At 41.2% G+C, this 21,923-nt stretch overlaps 1 protein-coding gene, 1 long non-coding RNA gene and 1 other non-coding gene across 3 annotated transcripts in view; 2 read left to right on the top strand and 1 right to left on the bottom strand.

The window, feature by feature from the left end:
• The first annotated feature begins 131 nt into the window (after positions 1-131).
• LOC143282787 (uncharacterized) overlaps positions 132-21,923 on the top strand; it is a 32,934-nt gene continuing 11,142 nt past the window's right edge. Inside the window, exons 1-3 of the long non-coding RNA XR_013055305.1 lie at positions 132-256; positions 1,138-1,234; positions 2,789-2,912. This is a non-coding gene — a long non-coding RNA (uncharacterized LOC143282787). The remainder of the gene's footprint in view (positions 257-1,137; positions 1,235-2,788; positions 2,913-21,923) is intronic.
• On the top strand, positions 478-550 carry Trnav-aac (transfer RNA valine (anticodon AAC)). Its single transcript has one exon. It is a non-coding gene; the product is annotated as a tRNA-Val (tRNA).
• Positions 5,375-7,955, bottom strand: LOC143283182 (uncharacterized). Its single transcript, XM_076589360.1, has 3 exons — positions 7,001-7,955; positions 6,563-6,587; positions 5,375-6,022 (listed from the first exon to the last, which is right to left on the bottom strand). The coding sequence occupies exons 1-3, from the start codon at positions 7,885-7,887 to the stop codon at positions 5,375-5,377; spliced, it is 1,560 nt and encodes a 519-aa protein (XP_076445475.1). The 5' UTR covers positions 7,888-7,955.

The raw sequence follows: 21,923 nt of genomic DNA, 5'->3' as shown, positions 1-21,923 counted from the left end.
TTTTATTATTTTTTTTTTAAATAGAGAGAGAGAGAGAGAGAGAGAGAGAGAGCGTTTGTGCAGATTTCGGTATATTGATTATACTTCCCAGTGATAAGTCCAATCAAAGAGCTCTTTTTGCTGTGAGAGCAGATACCTTGAGGGCGAGCATGTCGAAGACTGAAAACCTTTTTCTTTTCTTTTTTCTTAAGTGTTAGGCCAAACAAAAATACAAATGGCGCATTGGAGAATGAAGATATCAGTTCATTCTGAATTGGTATGTGCAGACATAGAATTATGAACTGGACAGGTTGAGATGAGAAAAACGACTGGAGGACAGCCAAGCAAACAGTCACTTTCACTTTCAGTTTCTCAAGATACCACTGCGTTCACGCAAATTCATATACGCTACACCACGTCTTAAGCAGATGCATGACCCTCAGGCCCTCCCACAACCACCAGAAATGAAGACAGTGATGCATTCAGCAGTACAGAGTTGTTTCCGTAGTGTAGTGGTTATCACATCCGCCTAACACGCGGAAGGTCCTGGGTTCGAGCCCCAGCGGAAACATTTTTTTCTATCCCCCTCCCCCTTACTTATTTTTAAGCGCGTTGGGTTATGCTGCTGGTCAGGCATCTGCTCAACAGATGTGGTGTAGCGTGTATGGATTTGTCCGAACGCAGTGACGCCTCCTTGAGAAAGTGAAACAAACTGAAACTCAGCAGTACAGCGCCCCCCCCCCCCCCTTCCTCCCGCCCCCCTTTCCCCCAAACCCCTTGTTTTATACATTAATTTTGTATGTAGTATGATTATGCTTGTGTTACTTCACTTAACTTTTTAAAATCTTCTGGAGAAACTGACAGAATGGTCAAAGTCTGACCGAAGCATGTCATCATCAGGTATTTTTACCTGCATTATTTTCTTTTCCAAATTAAACAACAACAACAACAAAAATCTTTCTTATCAGGTTCAGTGGGGTTGCCATTGATGGGATTTTCAGCTGTGTGTGGTCAGATGGGCTATAACTAAATGAACATGATAATAATTTACTATAGTCTTGGTTGTGTAGGTTTATTTATGATTAATGATGTGGTTGACAGATCAGTTTTGTATCTTTATTTTTCCTTCTTTTTTTTTTCTTGCACTGTATGTTCCAGATGGTGCTGAAAACACTTCAGCACTGGAGGCCACATAAAATCATTGCACTGCTGCAGTGGTGGGAGGAAAAAGGAAGCGCTTGACAACCAATTTATGGTATGTACAGCTGCAGTTTAAGCTGCATGGGTGCTGAGCAACAAAAATTAGAGTGCTCAACAAATGTAGTAGTTTTTGTAAAATTTAATACAGAGTATTTTCACTGTTTGCAGATTTGAAGTTGGAATACTTTATTGTTTGATGAGCAGATGGGTAGATGCATGAATTGTGTATGAAATGGAGATTTTGTACATTAGATTTTCACAAGAATGAACATTTTCATGAAAATGATTTTAATATTTTAATGTTTTTTTTTATTTTTTATATGACATGCACTCACAAGTGTGCCAGTTGAATCAGTATGGACTTCATGGGGAAAAAATTGCTTTCTTGAAAAATAATATCATGAAAATTATTATATCATTTCATTTATTCACCATTTTGGTTGTTCTATTGAGTGTTTTCATAGTTTCCTTAATTAAGAGAAATATGGAATTAGCAATAAAGAGTGTTAATGGACAAAATTCACACGTGACATTTTGTTGTGATGACAAAAAAGAAGAAGAGTTGATAAGGAAAAAAATAAAATGAGATGAATGTGAATAACAATTTTGAAAAATAATTTCATGGATCAGGGGTTGCAGATGTAAGGTCCTAACACATTATGTCCATGGTGTATAGACTTCGTAACTTTTCAGTGTATGTAAATTATTATTGATAGCAGTGGAATAGAAGCTGCATGTTCTCCAGTTGGTTGTTACATTGATTAGAACTCACATCTGGTCAACCATTAGATGATAACACATGTCCTTTGTATGATCTGAGTGCCACATATATATGAAAGCAATGCAGTAGAAGCTATTCTTGGAATGGCTGCTCACATTTTATACAGCTGATAATGCTGTTGCTGCCATTATGCTTAGCTTATATCACAGGTTGACATAAGCTTTAAGTTGGGCCAACAGCAAAGTGAGAGCTGTTTGATTAGCGGTTCTCCATTGCAATGGGAAGTCATTTACAGCTTAGTATTTTATGAAGGACTACGACTCTCAAACTAGCAGGCAAATTAAGATTACACTGGCTCTTAGTGCTGCTGCCTTGGGGGCTAGTTGGCTTTTGGGAACCATCCCAACATTGACTGTCCGAAAACCCTCTTGGCCAAGAGAGTGGGGATGTAACTTAGGCAAGACACTCTCCACTATAATGAATGTCTAACTCAGATAGTTGGGACAGCAGCTGCCTCCTCTGCTGTTTTGATGGTCATAGTCGGACACGACTGACAATCATACAATAAATATATCTAGAATGGAGAGGTTGGAATTTGCAACTGGCCAAGCTGTTCACTTTAGTATGACTGATCTGGGTCATGACTAATTGTAATTCCAAACTTCAGTTGATATATGTCATTGTTTGTGTGTGTGCATGCATGCATGCATGCATGCATGTGTGTGTGTGTGTGTGTGTGTGTGTGTGTGTGTGTGTGTGTGTGTGTGTGTGTGACATATAATATCAATATTATATTACTTTCTTTTCACATTTTTCAAGTCAAGAAATTTCTCTTCGACTTTAGTTTATTCATAAAATGACACCTTTATTCTAAATTCTGTGTTCCAGATTTTTCTTCAAGATGCACTGGCACTGGGAGAAGAGCAAATTCATGTTGACCCTTCTGCTGTTTATGTTTTATGTATAACTTTTTCAACTCACAGCACACCCAGCATGCAGCCATGTACCGACAGTGAGTACCAAAAAATATGAGTGCTTCCTCATCTACCAGTAGTAGGTGTTTGCATACCATACTAAAAAGTATGTCTTCTCATGTACCAATAGCAAGTGTTCACTGATACTGTATGAAAATGAATATATGAGTTTGTTTCATCCAGCCAGCATCCATTTTTGACCAATGTGTGTGAACAGAGTGAACCTATGTAGTGATGATCTTGGTTGTTTTTGTGTCCATTTTTGTGTACATCCATGGAGAACACACACACACACACACACACACACACACACACACACACACACACACACACATATATATATATATATATATATATATATATACATACATATTTATATATGTAATTATTTATTTATGAACCTCTTGGGGATTCAGGAAGGAAGATTGAAGAGTAGCATTTCATCTTCTCTACACAAGCTGTCAGCCCTTGTGTGGCAGAAAGTGATGGTGAAGATCTTTTGCATCTATGCTTGCAAGTACTTTCTGTCATGTTTATGGCTAATTAGTCGGATGAACAAACTCTTGATCCATAGACTTTTGCTGATTTCAACATTTGGCTGGGAATGGGGTATTTTCTGACTGTAGCACTGATGGTGTTTGGACTAGTCATAGCTGTATCTAAATACTGTGACTAATAGTATAGTTTTCTTTTCAATGTGTAATAAAATATGTCCCTGTTTTGTTTTTGACCATAATGTGAGGATAGTTTTGGTTTCATTTTGACCCAGTGTGAGTCATAATTGTGTTGGAAATTGCCAGTTAAGAAAGAACTTTTTGACCGTTTTGAGCTGTGAATTTGGTATACCTTATACTATAAATTATATATGTATCTAAGCTGGTGCACTTAATATATTAGTGATTTTTTTTTTTTGTTGTTGTAAGTTTTTGAATCAGTGGGATATGCAGCATCTATTATTATTTGAAGAACCTTTTACTTGTTGTATAAACTGAAAAACATAGTTATAGACAAACACCCTGAACACACACACACCCTGATCATAAGATATTTGCTTTTTATTTAAAAAACAACAAAAGAAAACAAAGTGAAAGCACATTATATAATTTAACATTTACATTGTGTAATAAATCATATAAATGGAATAGCTATTTTGTATGTGCTTTGAGATAATTGACACCATATGTCAATGGACAGTGAAGTGAGTGAGATGAATTGTCTGTTAAGAAACTTACAGAGTGTGTGGCGATAGGTGGGCTTGGCAGTTATGAGACTATTTCACATCACTATTATCTGGGGGGTAAATAAGATTTAGCTTTTCTGTTATTAGAAGCAATGCACTGTCAAGTTTTTTCAGTTACCTACTCAAACTTGGCATGGTCACAGTGTGCAAGACACACTGGTTTTCGGGTGAATTTTGTTTGGATCGGTTCTGTTGTATGATTTACAGTTTGTGACAGTTATAACTTGGGTCATAATCCTGATGAGGGTGGTGTTCAACAGACCTGTGAACCTGGTTTGTCTGGTTTGAAATGAATATAAGAGGGGAAGTGTTCAATGGTGTATATATGGCTATGGGGAAGTAATATCTTATGATTGGAAGTTACCAAAATTGCTGGTCCAAACCTTGATGTGGGTGAGTTTCTGTGTGTTGATATGTGTTTGTGCGCGTACGTGCGTGTGTGTGTGTGTTTGTGTGCTTGTATGCATGCGCGAGTGTGTATGTGTACACTGTGTCAAGAGAGCTCTGTGCACGTGCGTGTATGTGTGTGTGTGTGTGTGTGTGTGTGTAGGCTGTATGTTTTACATTCATTTGCTTATTCGTTTATTTATTATCATTATTGTCTTTTTATTTTATTTCTATTTATCATTATTATTGTTATTATTATTATCATCATCTTTTCTGTGTCTTTTCTTTCTTTTTTTTTTTTTTAGATATTCATTTACCTCTTCTTTTTTTTTTCTCAAGGTTTGACTAAGTGCGTTGGGTTACGCTGCTGGTCAGGTGTCCGCTTGACAGATGTGGTGTAGCATATATGGAATTGTCTGAACGCAGTGACGCCTCCTTGAGCTACTGATACTGATTGTTGATATGTGTATGGCAATTTTCTTTTGTATATGTGTGCATGCATGTGTGTGCATGCATGCATGTGTGTTTGTTTTTATGTGTGTGTGTGTGTGTGTCTGTGTGTGTGTGTGTGTGTTGCATGACACATCCACAGGAGAGGGTCAAAGTTTGTTGAAAGTGATAACTTTTTTCAGTCTACATACAAGAATGAACTTATAAAGAATCAATGATGTAAAAAAAAAAAAAAAAAAAAGAAAAAGACAAAGAGACAAATGGTCTGTATAAAAACTGAGTTTGAGAACCCTGGATGAACTTTTGAATATCTGGTATTTGACTCTGCAGTGTTCGGTTCGATATACAAAGAGAATGGGTGAACTGGTTCTGGTTGCAAGGAATGCTGGAGGGACAGCAGACATGTGTTGCATTAATTGACGTCTACATGATGAGAGTCTGGTAGCTGTCCTGAGCAGTGTAGGAGCGACAAGCGTCCAGATCCAGATCGTCACTGGGAGTGGGGAGGGGCGGAGTCAGGGGTCGGGTGACGTCTATGCGTGTTTCACGCTCCACGTGACGGCCAGACCCTTCACCGCCCGCACAACACAACTCCTCCGCATCATCACCGTCCTCCTCCTCGCACCTGTTACCGGGCGAGCCGTGGTTGGAGAAGGAGAAGTTGTCGTTGGTGAAGCCCAGGTGGTACAGCCCGGTTCTGTGCTGGGGGGCTCTGTGGCTCTGGCGCGTGTCCTCCTCACGCTGGAAGGAGGTGAAGGAGGTGGACTCCTTCAGCGGAATTGCCGCCGAGCAGACGGACCTAGTCAGCGTCCTCATGCTCAGCATGTCGAAGTAGATGACGGCGCAGAAGAACGGGGTGGTGACGGGGTGGCTCCAGGCCAGGATCATGCAGGCCCGGTAGGTCTGGGGTGGGCGCGTGTAGTGGACGTCGAGCAGGGTGAGGATGAAGAGCGGGTACCAGAAGAGCAGGAAGGAGAGGACCATGAGCAGCATGACCACCACGCGGCGAAGGCACAGCTTCATCTGGTGGGTGGCGGTCTGGTCCACCCCCTCCGCGAACTCGTAGTGAAGCTTGAACAGAGAGACAGCACAGGGGGAGAGATTGAAACGTTTGGGTTTTTATGTTTTTTGAGAGAGGGGAAAGTGGGGGAAAGATTTAACTCATTTTCAGATTTTGGATCCAAATACAGAGCGGTACGGCAGGTATATAAATCTGTGATGTACTGCATTCACCCTGTCATTCATGCGATCACCTTGTCGCTCTACATGGGCTCACACACACACGCGCACGCACGCGCGCGCACACACACAACAAAATAAAACACAGTAAGGGGAAGGTCTTTGACGTCATATCTGCAGTAATTAAGGTTAACCAATTCACTAATTGAGTAATCTTTCATCAAGAAACAACTTAACCATTATGTGTAAAAATGACAACAGAAAAAAGACACCAGAAAAAAACAACAACTAGTTTATTAGAGTCGGCAGCAGTCATTCACTTTTTTAGTATCACTGGCTGGGCTCACTGCAGCATACCATGCATGAGGTCATTTTCTTTTCTCATAGTCGACAGCCAGGAGACATCTTCCTACCTTCAGTTTTTAAACAAACCATATACACAGAAACATCAAAGCAGCTGTATAACAGAGGAGCACAACAAGCAAGGTGGCAGAATGGTTAAGACGCTTAGCTGCCGATACAGAGAGCCCTCACTTAAGGGTGTGGGTTCGAATTCCGCTCTCGCGCTTCCTCCCACGTTTGGCTGGAAAATCGAACTGAGTATAATAGTCTTTCGGATGAGACGATAAACCGAGGTCCCGTGTGCAGCACACACTTGGCGCACTGAAAAAGAAACCGTGGCAACGAGAGTGTTGTTCTCTGGCAAAATTATGTAAAAAGAAATCCACTCTGATAGGTACACAAATACATAAGGCCTGACAAGCGCATTAAGTTATGCTGCTGTCAGGCATCTGCCTAGTAGAGTGCGGTGTCCAATATATGGATTTGTCCGAACGCAGCGACGCCGCCATGAGAAACTGAAACTGAAACCGACAGTCGGGAGACATCTTCCTACCTTCTGTGAGGACACAGGAAGTTCTCACCTCTTCAGCGTCCTGCGGCAGGTGTGGAGGGCGGGGGGACACGGGCCTGTGTGGACAGACAGGGCCCTGGGCCTGCGCCTTGCTGTGGGTACCGCGCTTCATGTCTTGCGAGATGGACGTGTGGAGCAGGGTCCACTTCTCGCTGTGCATGCGCGTGCGGAGCCTGCAGAAGAAGAGGGTGAAGGAGACCACGGCGATCAGCAGGGCGCCCGTCACCAGCATCGTCCACAGGATGTGGATGACGTAGTTCTTGGGGGTGCCGTAGTTGAACACACAGTTGCCGATGTCGTAGTTGAACTCGGCCGAGCTGGGCAGGAAGGCCACGCCCAGGTGCAGCAGCACGGTGGTGAACCAGATCATGAAGATGCCGAACGACACACAGCAGAAGGAGCTGCCCTTGTCCACGCGGAAGTACTGGCTCCCGTCCGGAGGGCCGGGAATGTAGCCTTGCCGGTCCGTCAGCTGGTACTCCTCGTTGATGTGGAGGGCCAGCAGGTTGTAGGCGGACAGGGTCATGAGGAAGATGTAGACGGCGCCCACGGCGTTGCAGTGAGGGATGTCCACGTCCAGGAGCAGGGCGCAGGCGAAGGGGACGCAGAAGACGGCCTTGACGGAGTCCAACAGGCAGTGGTGGGACAGGAAGGCGCAGGAGGTGGTGCGGTAGCGCGAGCAGACGGCGGGGGCGCACAGGACGAGCAGGTTGCCCACTCCGCCTACCACAGACACCGTCAGCAGCACTGCCCCTTCGATGTGGGCCGCCGTGTCTCGGTACACGGTCGCGTTGCGTACTTCCTCAGGGGTTTTGAAGAAGTAGAGGGAGTGGCCCACCTTCATTTTTGCCGGGGTTTCTTCTTCTGTAGTCGTAATCAGTGAATAATAAGAATATGGCTCAGGAAATTGGATTTAACTGTGCACAGTGCTGCTGTGAATGTGCGAAAATGTTTCATTGGAATTTCTTTGCTCTTCGTTGCTTCAAGTAATAGTAAATGAAAAGATTTTATGTTGTGCTTAATGTGCTTATTGTATCATTTCCCTCAAGCATTTAGTTTCATCAGTTTCTGTGATGCTAGGAGAAGTATTAGTTCAGCTACATTTGCATGCAAACCTCCTTTTGACAAGTTTAAAAAGTAGATGAATGAAAAGGGAATGAAAGGAATTGTATATTGAAAAAACTCATCGACGTTCTCTGCTTAGGAGGGTGTGGAGAAAATGGCTGTATCCAAGTTGTGGTTTGTGTGCAAATCGACATCGTCAGTTGTCTCCATGTCACCTGTAAAGCAAACAAGAAGATTTATTAGAAAAAAATAGAGGGTGGGAGGAGGGAGAAGTGTCGAGAAAAAAAAAAGATGCACTTCTGCTGTGATTTATCAATGGAATAACTTGAATCACTCAGGTGCTATGGACCTTCAAGTGCATTTGAATAATCTGCAACATTTGGGGTTATATGTGATGTTTTATGACATCTACTCACGTGCTTTTTCTTTGCATTTTCTGCATGCCAGCATCTAGGAGTAATAGTATACACTGAAGTAGGGGGCATCCTATTTGTGTAGAACAGTGTCATTGAGCCTGTGTCGTTAGAAGATGGGTAGAACTAAAGAGTTTAACCACTGTGCTTTTAAATTATATTAGAACCACTGCACTTTTAAATTCTACTAGCAAATACTGCAATTATTTCAGGGCCATTTTTGTACAGTCCCAGTTCAGAACTGAAAATCAGACCCAGTTGTTGAAGATTAGGGAAATACAACTATTACAATAACTTGTGGTTTTTTAAACAGATACTTGAAATTGAATGTAGGCTGAGCCAAGTGTAAAACTTGTGGTGAAATAAAAACTTTGTAGAAATGGAGTAGGGGGCTATGGGAACTGTCCATTGTTTTCTGTTCATTTTTGTCTTTTTCTCTACATTTTAATCAAATTATGCAGTCAGTTTGTGTAGACTGGGAAGAAGACTTATCATTTCATAGTATACAGATGCAAATGTGTATACTAATTTAAAAGAAAAAGATTATGTAATAAGCCACTGAAAACAGTATTGAAGCTTCAGTTTGCTACTACTGTGAAATTACAGTGTATTTAGGTAGGTCTGCTCACAACACAAAATATGAAAGATACAGTGATATAAATTACAGTTGTACTAAAAAGGATTCACTTTTTATTTACACCATCACAAAAATTGTCAGTATTTTTCCACCTTTCCAAAACAGGTGATCTCAAAGTAATCAATTCGTTTTGATTAATTGCTAGATAGAAGTGTAGCTGCATTCAAGTATTATAAGCCAGTGGCATATATGTCTACGGGTGAATTTCTTGCAATTTGAACATAAAAAAATATGTTCTCCACCCCTAAAAATCAGAGTTTCACTGCCGATAGTATGGCTGGGTAGATTTGCTAAAAGCAGTCACACTGGTTAGAGCCCTATCGTAGTTCTCAAAACTTGTGAACATGGGAATTCCAGCTAACAGATGCAAAAGGAGAGTGAAAGAAAGACAGTATGTTTTAAATCAGTGCTTTCCAAACCTTTGTGATATCGATAATGAAAGTAATAGTAATTATAATAATGATAATGTACATTTGTACAGCGCTCTTCGTCTTTAAGAGCTGATGGTGCTTTACATGGAAGTAGAGTTACAAATTACTCGAACCATTCATGATCTCTCTTTCTCTCTCTCCCCCCCCCCCTACTCTGTCTCCTTCCCTCCCTCCCTCTCTCTCTCTCTCGTCTGTCTTACATACAGAGTGAGTTGGCAGGCTTGGGGCAGTGAAAAGTAGGGAACAGCGAATGCTTACAGGTTTTAAGAAGGCGAGTTTTTAGTGAAGAGCGAAAGGCAGAGATGGAATAAGAATAGTATATGAATACCTATGCTAATAGTCTTTCCTCAAAAGAGAAATCCCCCTCAATCTCCTCTCCTTTTTTTTCCCTCTGCACTTCCCACCCCTCATTTCTCTCCCCTCCTCCCCCCACTTCACACATACACGCATGCACGCGCGCGCACACACACACACACACGCACACACACACACACACACACACACACACACACACACACACACACAGAGAACAGTCAGGCAGTCTCGTTGTCAAGTGACATTCCTTCAACTTCTGTCTGCCTTCAACCTTTGGATTACTTCTGGCACTTATCATATGCAACACATTCTGCTGTCTGTCATCCCATTTTGTTTCCTCCGGGAGGGGAGAGTGGGTTGTTGTTGATGTTTACACATTATTTTTCTCTCATTGTGTTGACAAAATATCAATGATAAACTGTAGATGTTATGCTCTTGTTTTGCTTCCCTCCAGCCCCAGATCCACCTCCATTCTAGTGCTCTTTCATTTTGTGGCTTTCTTCTCCTTTCTGTTCTACAGATCCTTTTTTTTTTTCTTCTTTGACTGTTTTAATCCCTTGACGTTTATTCTGTCACATGTTGCAGCAAGAGATTTGCAAGAGCTTAGGCTTTCACACTTTACCTCTTTTCTTTGGTGCGTTCCAGCAGAAGGATGTGCTTGCCCAATCGATATTGTCAGACCAGTGACACTTGTCTGGGAACATGCTTTTATGATGCTATTTGCAGAAATGTTTGGTGATGGGAACATGTCTTTATGGTGCTGTTGCAGAAATGTTTGGTGATGTGTAAGTGCATGGTCTGTTTGGCGGAACGGCTAGTGATGGTGTTGTGTGTGTGTGTGTGTGTGTGTGTGTGTGTGTGTGTGCATGTATTTGTGTGTGTGTGTGTTTGTGTGTGTGTGTGTGTGTGTGTGTGTGTGTGTGTGTGTGTGTGTGTGTGTGTGTGTGTGTGTGTGTGTGTGTGTGCACATTTTGGGTGTGCATGTATTTGTGTGTGGTGTTGATGTCTCTGTGTGTGACTGGTAAGAAGTCTTTATGGTGGCAAGAGTTCTAGATATTCAGATTCTGAACCAGAATCTCTGAAAACACTGTGTCGAAGCCATGGAATTGATTATCCATGGGTACGTAAGATTGTTGGATCAAGGCATAAATGCACTATTACTATTACGACTTGCATATCAATAATGTTTGTAATGACAGTGTGCAGTATAATTGTTACTGTTTGGAATGACTCGCGGAGAACGAAGCATTATTGAAGGCTGTAGGTGAGATGACAACCAGTAAACCAGTACATTATAGCACTCTCAGTATTTTTACTCTCATTCTAGTATCAAGATTCCTATTGTAACAAAACCAATTCATTGCACAAGCTGAGCTTTCTCATTTCCACACTCTTTTCCTTTCTTCAGGACAGCCAAGCAGGAGGCGGGAACTAACACAGTCATGAAGAATGTGTGTTTACATGGCAGCAGGCAGTCAGAGAAAGACCTTGCTGATTAGGTGCTCTCAGGGGCTTGTTGCACTGTGAACAGTGGTCCTTGGGTCGGTTTTGCTCCGCAGAAGTTGAAAGGGAGGTCAGACAAATAGGGGGGGAAGCAGCCAGTCTGTATGCAGACTGATTGATTGGTATGGGGTGGAGTGATTGATTTGTATGGAGACTGAGGGCGTTGTGCGAAGACTGAGAGCTTTCGGTATACACGGACCGATCAGTAACGGGGTACCAAATCAGGGGTGCTTTTCATTGATTGAAGTGTATGATTTAAGCCTTTCTAATTGAACACAGCAGTATTCCCCTGCGGGAAAAATTGATGGCGGATGGGGACAAGACTTAGGGGATGGAAGATCTCTATTTCGGAAGGGAGCTATTTGGTTACAAGAGAGCGCCATTTTGAGTTTGTGTTCAGGCTGTCTTTTTGGGCAGAACAGTGTTTTTATGAATCAGCCAAACTATTCCAGAAGCTTGTCTGCAGATTTCACTTTAATTGCAATGTACCCCTCTGAAAGGAAAACAGATTGTTTTTGGTGCAGATTGTTATCCATGTTTTTTATGCAGTCTGATTGACAGCATATAATTCGATCATTGTTTTGTTTGTTTATGCTCAAAGAAGTACGAACAGCAACTTGAATACAGTTGAAGTTGTGTCTTATTTGCTGTTTCATTATTTTTTATCAGGGTTGAACTGGATTACACATGCGACATATTCATTGTTTATGTTGTTTGTTTGGTTTTTTTTTATTTGTGGCATGTTTTCAGACTGATGTTGCCCTGAGTGGTTGGATGGGCCACAGACACAACTTTGGAGTTAAGAACTGACATGCCTTTCTTGCTCCAGACAAAGCAGGACACTTTTACTGCAGTAATGATGTCATGGGCCATAAAGAGTGAGGAGAGGAGGAAATCTTATCGATATCCCTGTTCTTTTTTTTTTTCCTATCCTGCAGGTCATTGGCTGCAATTCCCATGTTTACACCTGGGCATGAAACCATTATTTTGCAGTGATTCTCCATACTCCAATAGAAGTGAAAAAAACAACAACAAACAAACAAACAAACAATGAAGCTTGAAAACCATTCTCACTCCGCCATCCAGGTAGCCATACTCTGGTTTCAGGGCTGTGCTTCCTGTTTCCAAAGACCCGCCGCCGGAATACTAACATCGATTATGGAATCGAGTATCTGCATGTGTGTGCAGACAAATGGGGGCTAAGGCACTGGCAGGTCTACTGAAAACACTGCATGAGGAAAGGGGATGTCAGCGGGAGATTGGAAAAATCTGCACCCTTAACTCACCTGAGGTGCCAGCACTGGGATTGAAAGTACAACGCTTTAACTTACCGATTCCCTTTGAACTGACGTCTTGTCCAGGACTGAGGAAACACAGTCAGCAAGCATAGCAAGAACAGATGTCAATCCACATTTCACGCTGATAGTATGGAGCAACAGAAAAAAAATAAAGAAAAAAGGAAGAAAACGAAGGTAGTAACACTGATGAAGACGGATATGTTCAAGAGTGTGCGCGTGTTTGGAATATAGGGAAGGATGTAGGAGGGGGTTAGTGGCGGAAAGGGTTAATTGGGAGTTGGAAGCGTGACTGGGGCCAATCCAGGGCTGTCAGACCCCAAACGGCATCACATCAAGGGGATGGAGGGTGTGGAGAATCCCACCTCCTTCCTCTTCCTCATCATCTCTCTTCCCCAATCATCAACCCACTTAATCTGTATTAACTGACTTTGAGAAAGGTTGTTCAGTCATTTCTGGCCAGGGAGGCAAGAAAACTCTGATTAAAAACAACAACAACAACAACAACAACACACACACACACACAAACACACACACACACACACATATATATATAATATATATATATAAATTATATATGTGTGTGTGTGTGCGTGTGCGTGTGCGTGTGTGTGTATAAACTCAAACATTGCTAAAATAGAATGTAAGCTGAGAGGTTGAACTTAAAAAGTGACGCACCAGAAAAGTGTAATGAGAAAATCTTGAATGCAGTGAACCATGAAGTATCAGGAATGTTGAAATGTTAAATTTTTAAAGCGTTTGTAAAGAGTGATGGTGCAGGGCAAGCTTGTAAATTCAAGGTTAACATGCTGTATTGCAGGAAATACATTTTGATCTAATAATTGCTAAGAAAGCATGAAGCTGAAAAAAAAATATACACACATGCATGTAGGTATGCAAACAAGCATTCTCATTTGCAAGTGTGAGCATAGGCACAGACACACACAACACACCCAGGACTCACACACAGACAAATACGTGTTGATTTGAAAGTACACATGAGTGATACACACTGGCTCTTTTATTTCATTTTATTATTATTATTATTATCTATTCTCACAGTTTAATTAACAGCCTCTACTACTTCATTGATTTATTTATAATAATTATGTTTTATCATCAGAAGTAGTAAAGTGAAACATATTTATAAATCAGATGTTGGTTTCATTTCCAGAATATTACTTTAAAAAGTTGACGTGTTAACGTCTACACTTTTTGCACAAATAATGAACTGTGTTGATGTTAGGACAAAAATGAACAGACGCATAACGTGTTTGTTCATATGAGTTAATGAGGAAATGAAAAAAAAGGGAAAGCTGTGTGTGTGTGTGTGTGTGTGTGTGTGTGTGTGAATGCAAAAGACTCAGAGTCCCAAAGATTCTCCCTGTGTTTGAATTTTGCTTGTTTTGTGCGTGTGTGTCGGAGAGAGTCCCTTTAAGATACTCCCTGAACATTCTGTGTCACTGGCACAAGTTTTTTTTATTTTATTTATTTATTTATTTTTTTTTTTAAAGGCGCAGAACCTGTCGGTAATTTTCCCTGTGCGTGTGCATTTCGCCCTTGTCAGTGTTTATATCTCTGTGCCTGAAGGGGTTTCTAACAGGTTATGATCGCGGAATGCGGTGAGGGATAACTATTGACAGTCAGGAGCTGTGTGTGGAACAACTATGTCCGCCTCTCTTGTCTTCGAGGGAAATCAATCATTGGCTGTGCTAGCAGCGTGGTGAAATCATCCTTATTGCCAGGAAGGGGGTGGTTGGCGGAGTTCAGGGGAAGAGGAAAGGGAGAAGATAAAGAACGAAAAGAAAAGAAAAAGGCATTGCCTGAGGGAACTGTCAGAGAAGTGAATTACTGGCGAAACCTTTCAAATCACGACAGCATGGCAATAAACACAAAATCATGTTGATGATAGTGGTGAGGATGTGCTGTGTCATTATACATAAAATTGAAGAAAAAGAGGAAAGAGCTGGCATGTCGGAAATGGGGGTCGCTGTTTCTGGAAGGGAGGGGGGTGGGGGTGGCGAGGGAGAATCGGCCAGCACGCAGTGCGACCATGATTGAAATACGAGCAGAGATCGAGGGTGAGCCATGAATGGGGAGAAAAAATGGCAGTGCAGAACCGCGGCTGTCGGGGAGTTTATGGGAACTGTCTTGGACACTCTGATCTGACATGCAAAGCGTTTCGGCCAGATGAGAACCAAGCCAGAGCTATGTCTACGATAAGTGGAAAGGGCATTTTTTGGGGGGGAGGTCTTTGGGGTGAGGGGGTGTCCCCCCCAGACCCCCGCCACGCCTCATCCTCCGTACACTCCAACATTTAAGGAACAATATGGGAAAGTTAGATTTTGTCGTTGCTCACAATGTTATATATTGCTCATGGGTATTCCTGTTTTCACTTCATGATTCATCAGTCCTCCTGGCTGTAGGAAGAGGAGGATTGATTTCAGAAAGTCCGACTGACCTGTTGCAACATGTACAAGCCAGTGCCATTGGTCCCCCACCCCACTTTTTTTTTAAAGCTTCTTGACCCTCACCCAAACCCACAACTTCCCAAGGCTGTCCGCCCGCCCCCCCCCCCCCCCCCCCCGCCCCTCTCTCTCTCTCTCTGTCTCTCTGTCTCTCCATCGCCTTCTTCTCTACTGTTCGTGTGTGCTGGAAGACTTGTCTTCTCCCACTCCCCATTTTTCATATTTTATAAACCAAAATTTAGTACCACAAATATTTTACTTGTCTATTTATTCGTTTTATTTGATACTATTTGTTTCACAGATAACTTTTTTAGTATTTAGAAAATCCAAATATTTTACTTGTCTATTTATTCGTTTTATTTGATCCTATTTGTTTCATAGAAAACTTTTTTAGTATTTAGAAATTTCAGTAAATTCTTTGTAAGTCATTCCTGTAGGGTTTTAGTTTTTTTTCTATACAATTTTTGTCTGAAGCTTTTTCACTCTGTCACATTTTTGTCCGCCTTGTCTTTCTCGCCTCCTCCAACTCTCTCTGCCTTTCTCTTTCTCCCTCTCTCTTTCTCTCCATCTCTCTCTCCAAACTCGCTTCACTTCCTTAACCTACCACTCCCTCCTGAGTATATAAAGATTCTGAATTTTTGGCTTTGACGTGGAGTAATCTTAATCTCCTTAACGACAGCTCATGATGATAAGAAGCTTTTGTAAAAAATTATGTGAAAATTAATATTTGTTTTAAAAAGAAGCGTTTGATCTGACTGAATAATCTGATCGGATACAAAGGTAAAAAAAAAAAAGTCCGTTTGCTCGGTCGCAGGTGCTTTGTGTTTGTGTGTGTGTGTGTGTGTGTGTGGTGGGGGTCGACTAACATGAGAGCTACTCTGACTCTTACGTTATTGCAGCGACGAGGGCTGGTGAATATATTTAGATAATAATATTTTTGTTTTGCCTTTTTCTTTACTGTGCTGGGATTTCTGTCATCCACCCAAAGACGGGTCATGGTGAGTCTTTCCTGAGAACCCCACCCCCCGCCACCCCAACCCCCCACTCCCCCAAAAAGTGCCATTTCGTCCTGTATGAGCTATTTCAAAGGAAACGTGCTGTTTAAGTTTTCACGTGTTCCTGGTTTGTGATTGACACTTACTGGAAACACGTCGAGTAACTAGTTTAGCTACAGAAGGAGATGAAATGTAAATCTACACACCATTTTTTTGTTTTGTTTTGTTTTGTTTTGTTTGTTTGTTTGTATGTTTGTTTCTTTGTTTGTTTTTTGCTTTTGTTTATTGGTTGTTGTTTTTTGTTGTTGTTTTTTTGTTTTTGTTTTGTTTTGTTTTTGTTTTTGTTTTTTGGGGGGGGGGGGGGGGGGGGGGTAACTCAAGCCAATTTCCAAATGTCAGGAAATCAATCCCACATGCGTTATAGGCTAGCAGGCAAAGAACTAATTGAAAGAGGGAGGGGGGCGGGGTTGGGGAGTGGACTAGGCTTAGCCCCCTGATTGGGTGAGACCAGTCAGCTAGAACTCACTGCTTGTTCAGTCTGCCACACTTGTATTCTCAAGGCTTTTCCTACGTTGCAGTGTGGAATCTCGGGTGAGGAAGAGAGAAAGGACATACAAGATGAGTCTGGAGAAAGAGAGAAGACAGATATGAAGTAAAATAGCAAAGATTGTGTGTGTGTTTGTGTGTGTTTGTGTGTGTGTGTGTGTGTGTGTTTCTCTTTGTGTGTGCGTGTGTGTGTGTGTGTGTGTGTGTGTGTGTGTGTGTACATGTGTGTGTGTGTGTTTCTCTTTGTGTGTGTGTGTGTGTGTGCGCGCGCGCGCGCGTGTGTGTGTGCATATGTGTGTACATGTGTGTGTGTGTGTGTGGTGTGTGTGTGTGTATGGGTGTGTGGTGTGTGTGTGTATGGGTGTGTGGTGTGTGTGTGTGTGTGTGGTGTGTGTGTGTGTGTGTGTGTGTGTGTGTGTGTGTGGTGACTATTTCTTTATTTTTTTATGTTCAAACACTGGGGCGAGAGGGGGGAGGGAGTCGTACTGCAAATAAATAGATGAATAAATAGATACATAAACAGACATGTATATATTTTTTTAAAGAATGAATGAATGAAATGAAAGAAGAAAGAAATGAGAAAAAAAGCAAAACGGGGATCGTGTTTGTGTATTTTTGTGACCACTTCCATATTACGTGCCTGTGTGCGATGGCGAACCTGCTTGCATGCGCATTTCCCAAGGGTCTTGGTTATTGACCCTGCCTCAGTGTGCATGTAGGTGCGTGCTTACATGCGTGTGTATAAGTGTATGTATGTATAAGTGTGTGTGTGTGTGTGTGTGTGTGTGACTCGACTCAACTTCATTTGTTGTCATAAGATCCCTAAAGATTAATGAACACAACAAAGAACAAGAACAAAGAAAGAAACGGTCATTTGATACGCATGCAATGAAATACTTATTTAGCGAGTGTGTTTTGACAGTCATTGCAATTGAATAAATCACTTGGTTTTAGGATATTGTTTTGTATCTTTCTAGTGATCACATTTGATTGATGATTATACTGCTCTACAGTTGTGATTAGATGCTTTCGCAAATTATAAAATAAGATTCACGTATCTAATAAATGCAATTCATCTTCAGCAACTTCACATATTATATCAGATAACCTCTTTTCTCTTGAGATGTTTGCTTATATATATATACATATGTGTGTGTGTGTGTGTGTGCACGTGCACGCGTTTGAGTGCTGACCGTACTGGTACGCTGGCGAGTTACACAGCCCATAGAATATAGGGCAGGTCCCTTGGTGTGCATGACAAAGAAGGGAACGAGGACAGTGCATAAGAAATGGGAACGTTGAGTGGAATGAACTGCGGTTAAGCTGAAAGACCCATTGATTCAGTGATAGCTGGAAGGGAGAGAGGAAACGCTGGAGATGGAAACGTAGGTGTGGTGTTTCTCTGTTAATATGGTGCTGAATAGTTAATTGATAGTATTCTTCTTCTTCTTTGTTCCTGGGTTGCACCTCCCACGTTCACTCGTATGTACACCGTTTTTACCCCGCCATGTATGCAGCCATTTTCGGGGGTGTGCATGCTAGGTATTGATGTTATGAAACTGATATAGTATTGAAAGTATGCACATAGTGAATACAGCTAATTGAACTGTCACACATTCCGAACATGAGTTGCTTGGTTACAGTTATTGGTTTGTATTATGTACCGAGTACAGAGTTATAAAATGGAAATTTGAAGAAGATTGATGGTAATTAATCTGTCTCTGTTAGCGTTGGAAAACATTTTTCTTTTTCTTTAATGAAAAGAAATAAAATGCAGTCTGTTGCAGTTGTTTTCAGTCTCCATTCCAGAAATGGCAGTGACAGTGGTTGTGAAGGCTTGATCTGGAAGGGAAAATTAAGTGTAATATAGGGGAGCAAGACATTTGATTTAAATGTATATATCTGTCGCCGTCTCTGTCTGTCTCTCTGTCTCTCTCTTTCTCCCGCCATCACTCTCAGTTCAGTTCAGTTCAGTTCATTTACTCAAGGAGGCGTAACTGCGTTCGGACAAATCTACACTACATCTGCTAAAAAGATGCCTGACCAGCAGCGTAACCCAACGCGCTTAGCTCTCTCTGTCTCTCTCTGTCTCTCTCCCTCCCTCTCTACCTGTGTCCACCTCTCTCTCATCCTCTCTCTCATTGTCCCCCCCCCCCTCTCTCCCCCATCCCCCCTCTCTCTCTTTCTCACTTATCCACTGGCTGAGTCAGTCTTTGCTGATGCAGCCAATCATGATCACAGACACAGATTGTGCCTTTAAGTCCGTTGTTGCTGATGCCAATGACCGCACTGTAAAGGGTGTAGTAGTCCCAGCTAACAGTAAACATATTGAGGAACTGTGTGTGTCATCACGTTTTGCTTTGAACATGAACAAGCATTGCCGTATATATTTTTAATACAAGTGGGTTACTGTTTCCTGTTGTTGTTGTTTTTACTATTTTTTTAATAGGGTGGCTGTAGTAAAACAATGCCCACTGGTTTCCTATAATATGATGTAGTTAAGCAGTGCATTTCATTTCATGGATGTGCGAAAAGTAATGCTTACAGCAGTTTTACAAATGTTTTTAAAGTGTTATTAGGATGATGATAGAACAGTATAGTACTAATATTGATCGTATTGTTTTCCACCATTCATTTAAGACAGCGCTACATATGATTAAAACTGTTACCCTGTATTTACCCTGAATAGTGTATTTCAGTAATAAAAGGTGTTTTTGGAATGTTCGATTCCCAATGAACTTGTAGTTATAAGTGAAAGATATTTGTACACCTCAGCGTGGTTTCCTGAAATATGACATGTCTTTTTTCTCTACGATATTATTCTTGTTGAAATGGCCCTGACCTGTTGCCTGTGACGGGTAAATTTCCATTGAATAATGAATATGTTTTTGGACATGTATGCATGTGCACATATCTCTTCATCCACTTATTAAACACACTTGTAATTATGATTTCACACACACACACACACACAGAGCAACATCATTGTGACGAATATGAGAGGACTCTAACGAGGAAGTAAGTGATGTTAAGATATTGTAAATATTGTTTTCGCAACAAATTAATGATTTTGATACAAATTAAAACACACAATTATGCAGCCATGCACTCACCTACCTAAACAATAAAAAAAATCTAAAAACCTATAAACATTTATCTATATATATATATAAAGAAAAAGTAAACTGGAATGTACATAAAATGTATTCACAAATGAATGGTTAAAAATGAGTTGAAATAGTTAGCTCTCTTATGGGTGGGGAGATAAGCACCCACCCTCTTCTAGAAAAAAAAAAAAAAAAAAACAACTGGAAAAAGAGGGAGATAAAAATAGAAAAAGGGAACAAAAAGGGGGAAATCATAACACTGAGGAGGGAAAAGATGCAAGGGATCAGAAATGAAGAAACTGAACGTCACCTTCATGAAAATAAGTGGCAGCATTACGGTGGAAAAAGGTAATAGGGTGTTAAGAGGAAAAAAAATCTAATCTCACCTCCAGGAAAAGGAGTGAAAACATTAAGGAGAGAAAAAAATACAGGGGTGAAGAAATCGAATCTCACCCTTTCGAAAATAAGTGAAAACATTAAGGAGAGAAGATACAAGGGGTTGATATTAAGTGGAGAAACCGAATATTTCACCTTTAGGAAAATAAGTGAAAACATTGAGGAAAAAGTAACAGGTGGTTAAAGGTTAAAAAAAAGAAGTGAATCTCACCTTCAGGAGAAGGAGTGAAAACATTTAGCAGGAAAAAGACGCAGGTGATAACAAGTGAAGAAACTGAATCTCACTTTCAGGAAAAAAAAAACAAATGAAAACATTAAAGAGGAAAAACATATAGGTAATAATAAGTGAAAAAACTGAATCTCGCTTTCAGGAAAAAAATTTATGTGAAATCATTAAGGAGAGAAAAGATACATGGAGTTAATAATAAGTAAAGAAACCGAATCTCACCTTCAGGAAAATAAGCGAAGATATTAAGGAGGAAAAGGATACAGGTGGTAATAACTAAGTGAAGAAAAAACTGAATCTCACCTTCAGGAAAAAGAATTGCCCACCACTGACTGAAGACAAGATCCACAGAACGGCCAGTTCCACCGCTATTCACTGCCCTTAGTGCTGAGGGAAGTGCGGATCCCAGCCTCCACCTCCTTCACTTGTATACAAAACAATAAATCCATTCACATCGTTGTGACAGGACAGCCTGTAGCTCTCTCCAACCCTCCCTCCTCACACTGTCTCTTTCACTTCCTTCTGCTCGCTGATTTCACGAAAGCTTCCTGCCACAGCTACTGACTGGCCAGATGGCTGGCTGCTGCTGTCTTCATTGATTTTTTTCTTCTCTCTCTCCCTGTCTCTGTCTCTCTCTGTATGCTTATTTATGTGTAAGTGTGCGTGTGCGAGAGAGAGAGAGAGAGAGAGAGAGTGTGTGTGTATGTGTGTGTTCTGTTTTTTTTATTTTCAGTCTGTTTTGTTTTGTTTTTTGTTTTTTTTGTTTTTATATGTCGATTATTAATACCGTGCTTGTGCCCCTCTGTGTGTGTGTGTGTGTGTGTGTGTGTGTGTGTGTGTGTGTGAGAGATTTTTACCATGCTTATGCCTTTATGTAGTATAGTATTCGCATTCTATGACTTTAAGTAGCATTGTGTAGTGCATGCAATGACATATATAATGTTACTAGTATTGTGTAGTGTAGACCCTGTTTCAGAGCGGGGACTGGATGAAAAAAAAGCGCGCCAGTGCTTATATATTATCCTTGATAACAAAGAATTTGTCTTGTCTTGTCTTGTCTCTCTCTCTTCTTCTTGTTCTTCTGTTATTGTTCACCCCTCAGCCCCAGGTGCCTAGTGAATAGGTAACCTATCTATCGCCGTTATCCCCTCGGCAGTCATCAACACCTGTGTGTGTCCTAGAGCTTTTGCATCCTGAATAAGGAAAAAAATTATGTGAAATCATTAAGGAGAGAAAAGATACATGGGGTTAATAATAAGTAAAGAAACCGAATCTCACCTTCAGGAAAATAAGCGAAGATATTAAGGAGGAAAAGGATACAGGTGGTAATAACTAAGTGAAGAAAAAACTGAATCTCACCTTCAGGAAAAAGAATTGCCCACCACTGACTGAAGACAAGATCCACAGAACGGCCAGTTCCACCGCTATTCACTGCCCTTAGTGCTGAGGGAAGTGCGGATCCCAGCCTCCATCTCCTTCACTT

The sequence above is a fragment of the Babylonia areolata genome, chromosome 6 (genome assembly GCF_041734735.1).
Source record: "Babylonia areolata isolate BAREFJ2019XMU chromosome 6, ASM4173473v1, whole genome shotgun sequence".
NCBI lineage: Eukaryota > Metazoa > Mollusca > Gastropoda > Neogastropoda > Buccinidae > Babylonia > Babylonia areolata.
The sequence above is the reverse complement of the archived record's forward strand: the minus strand, read 5'-3'. Positions and strand labels throughout refer to the sequence as shown.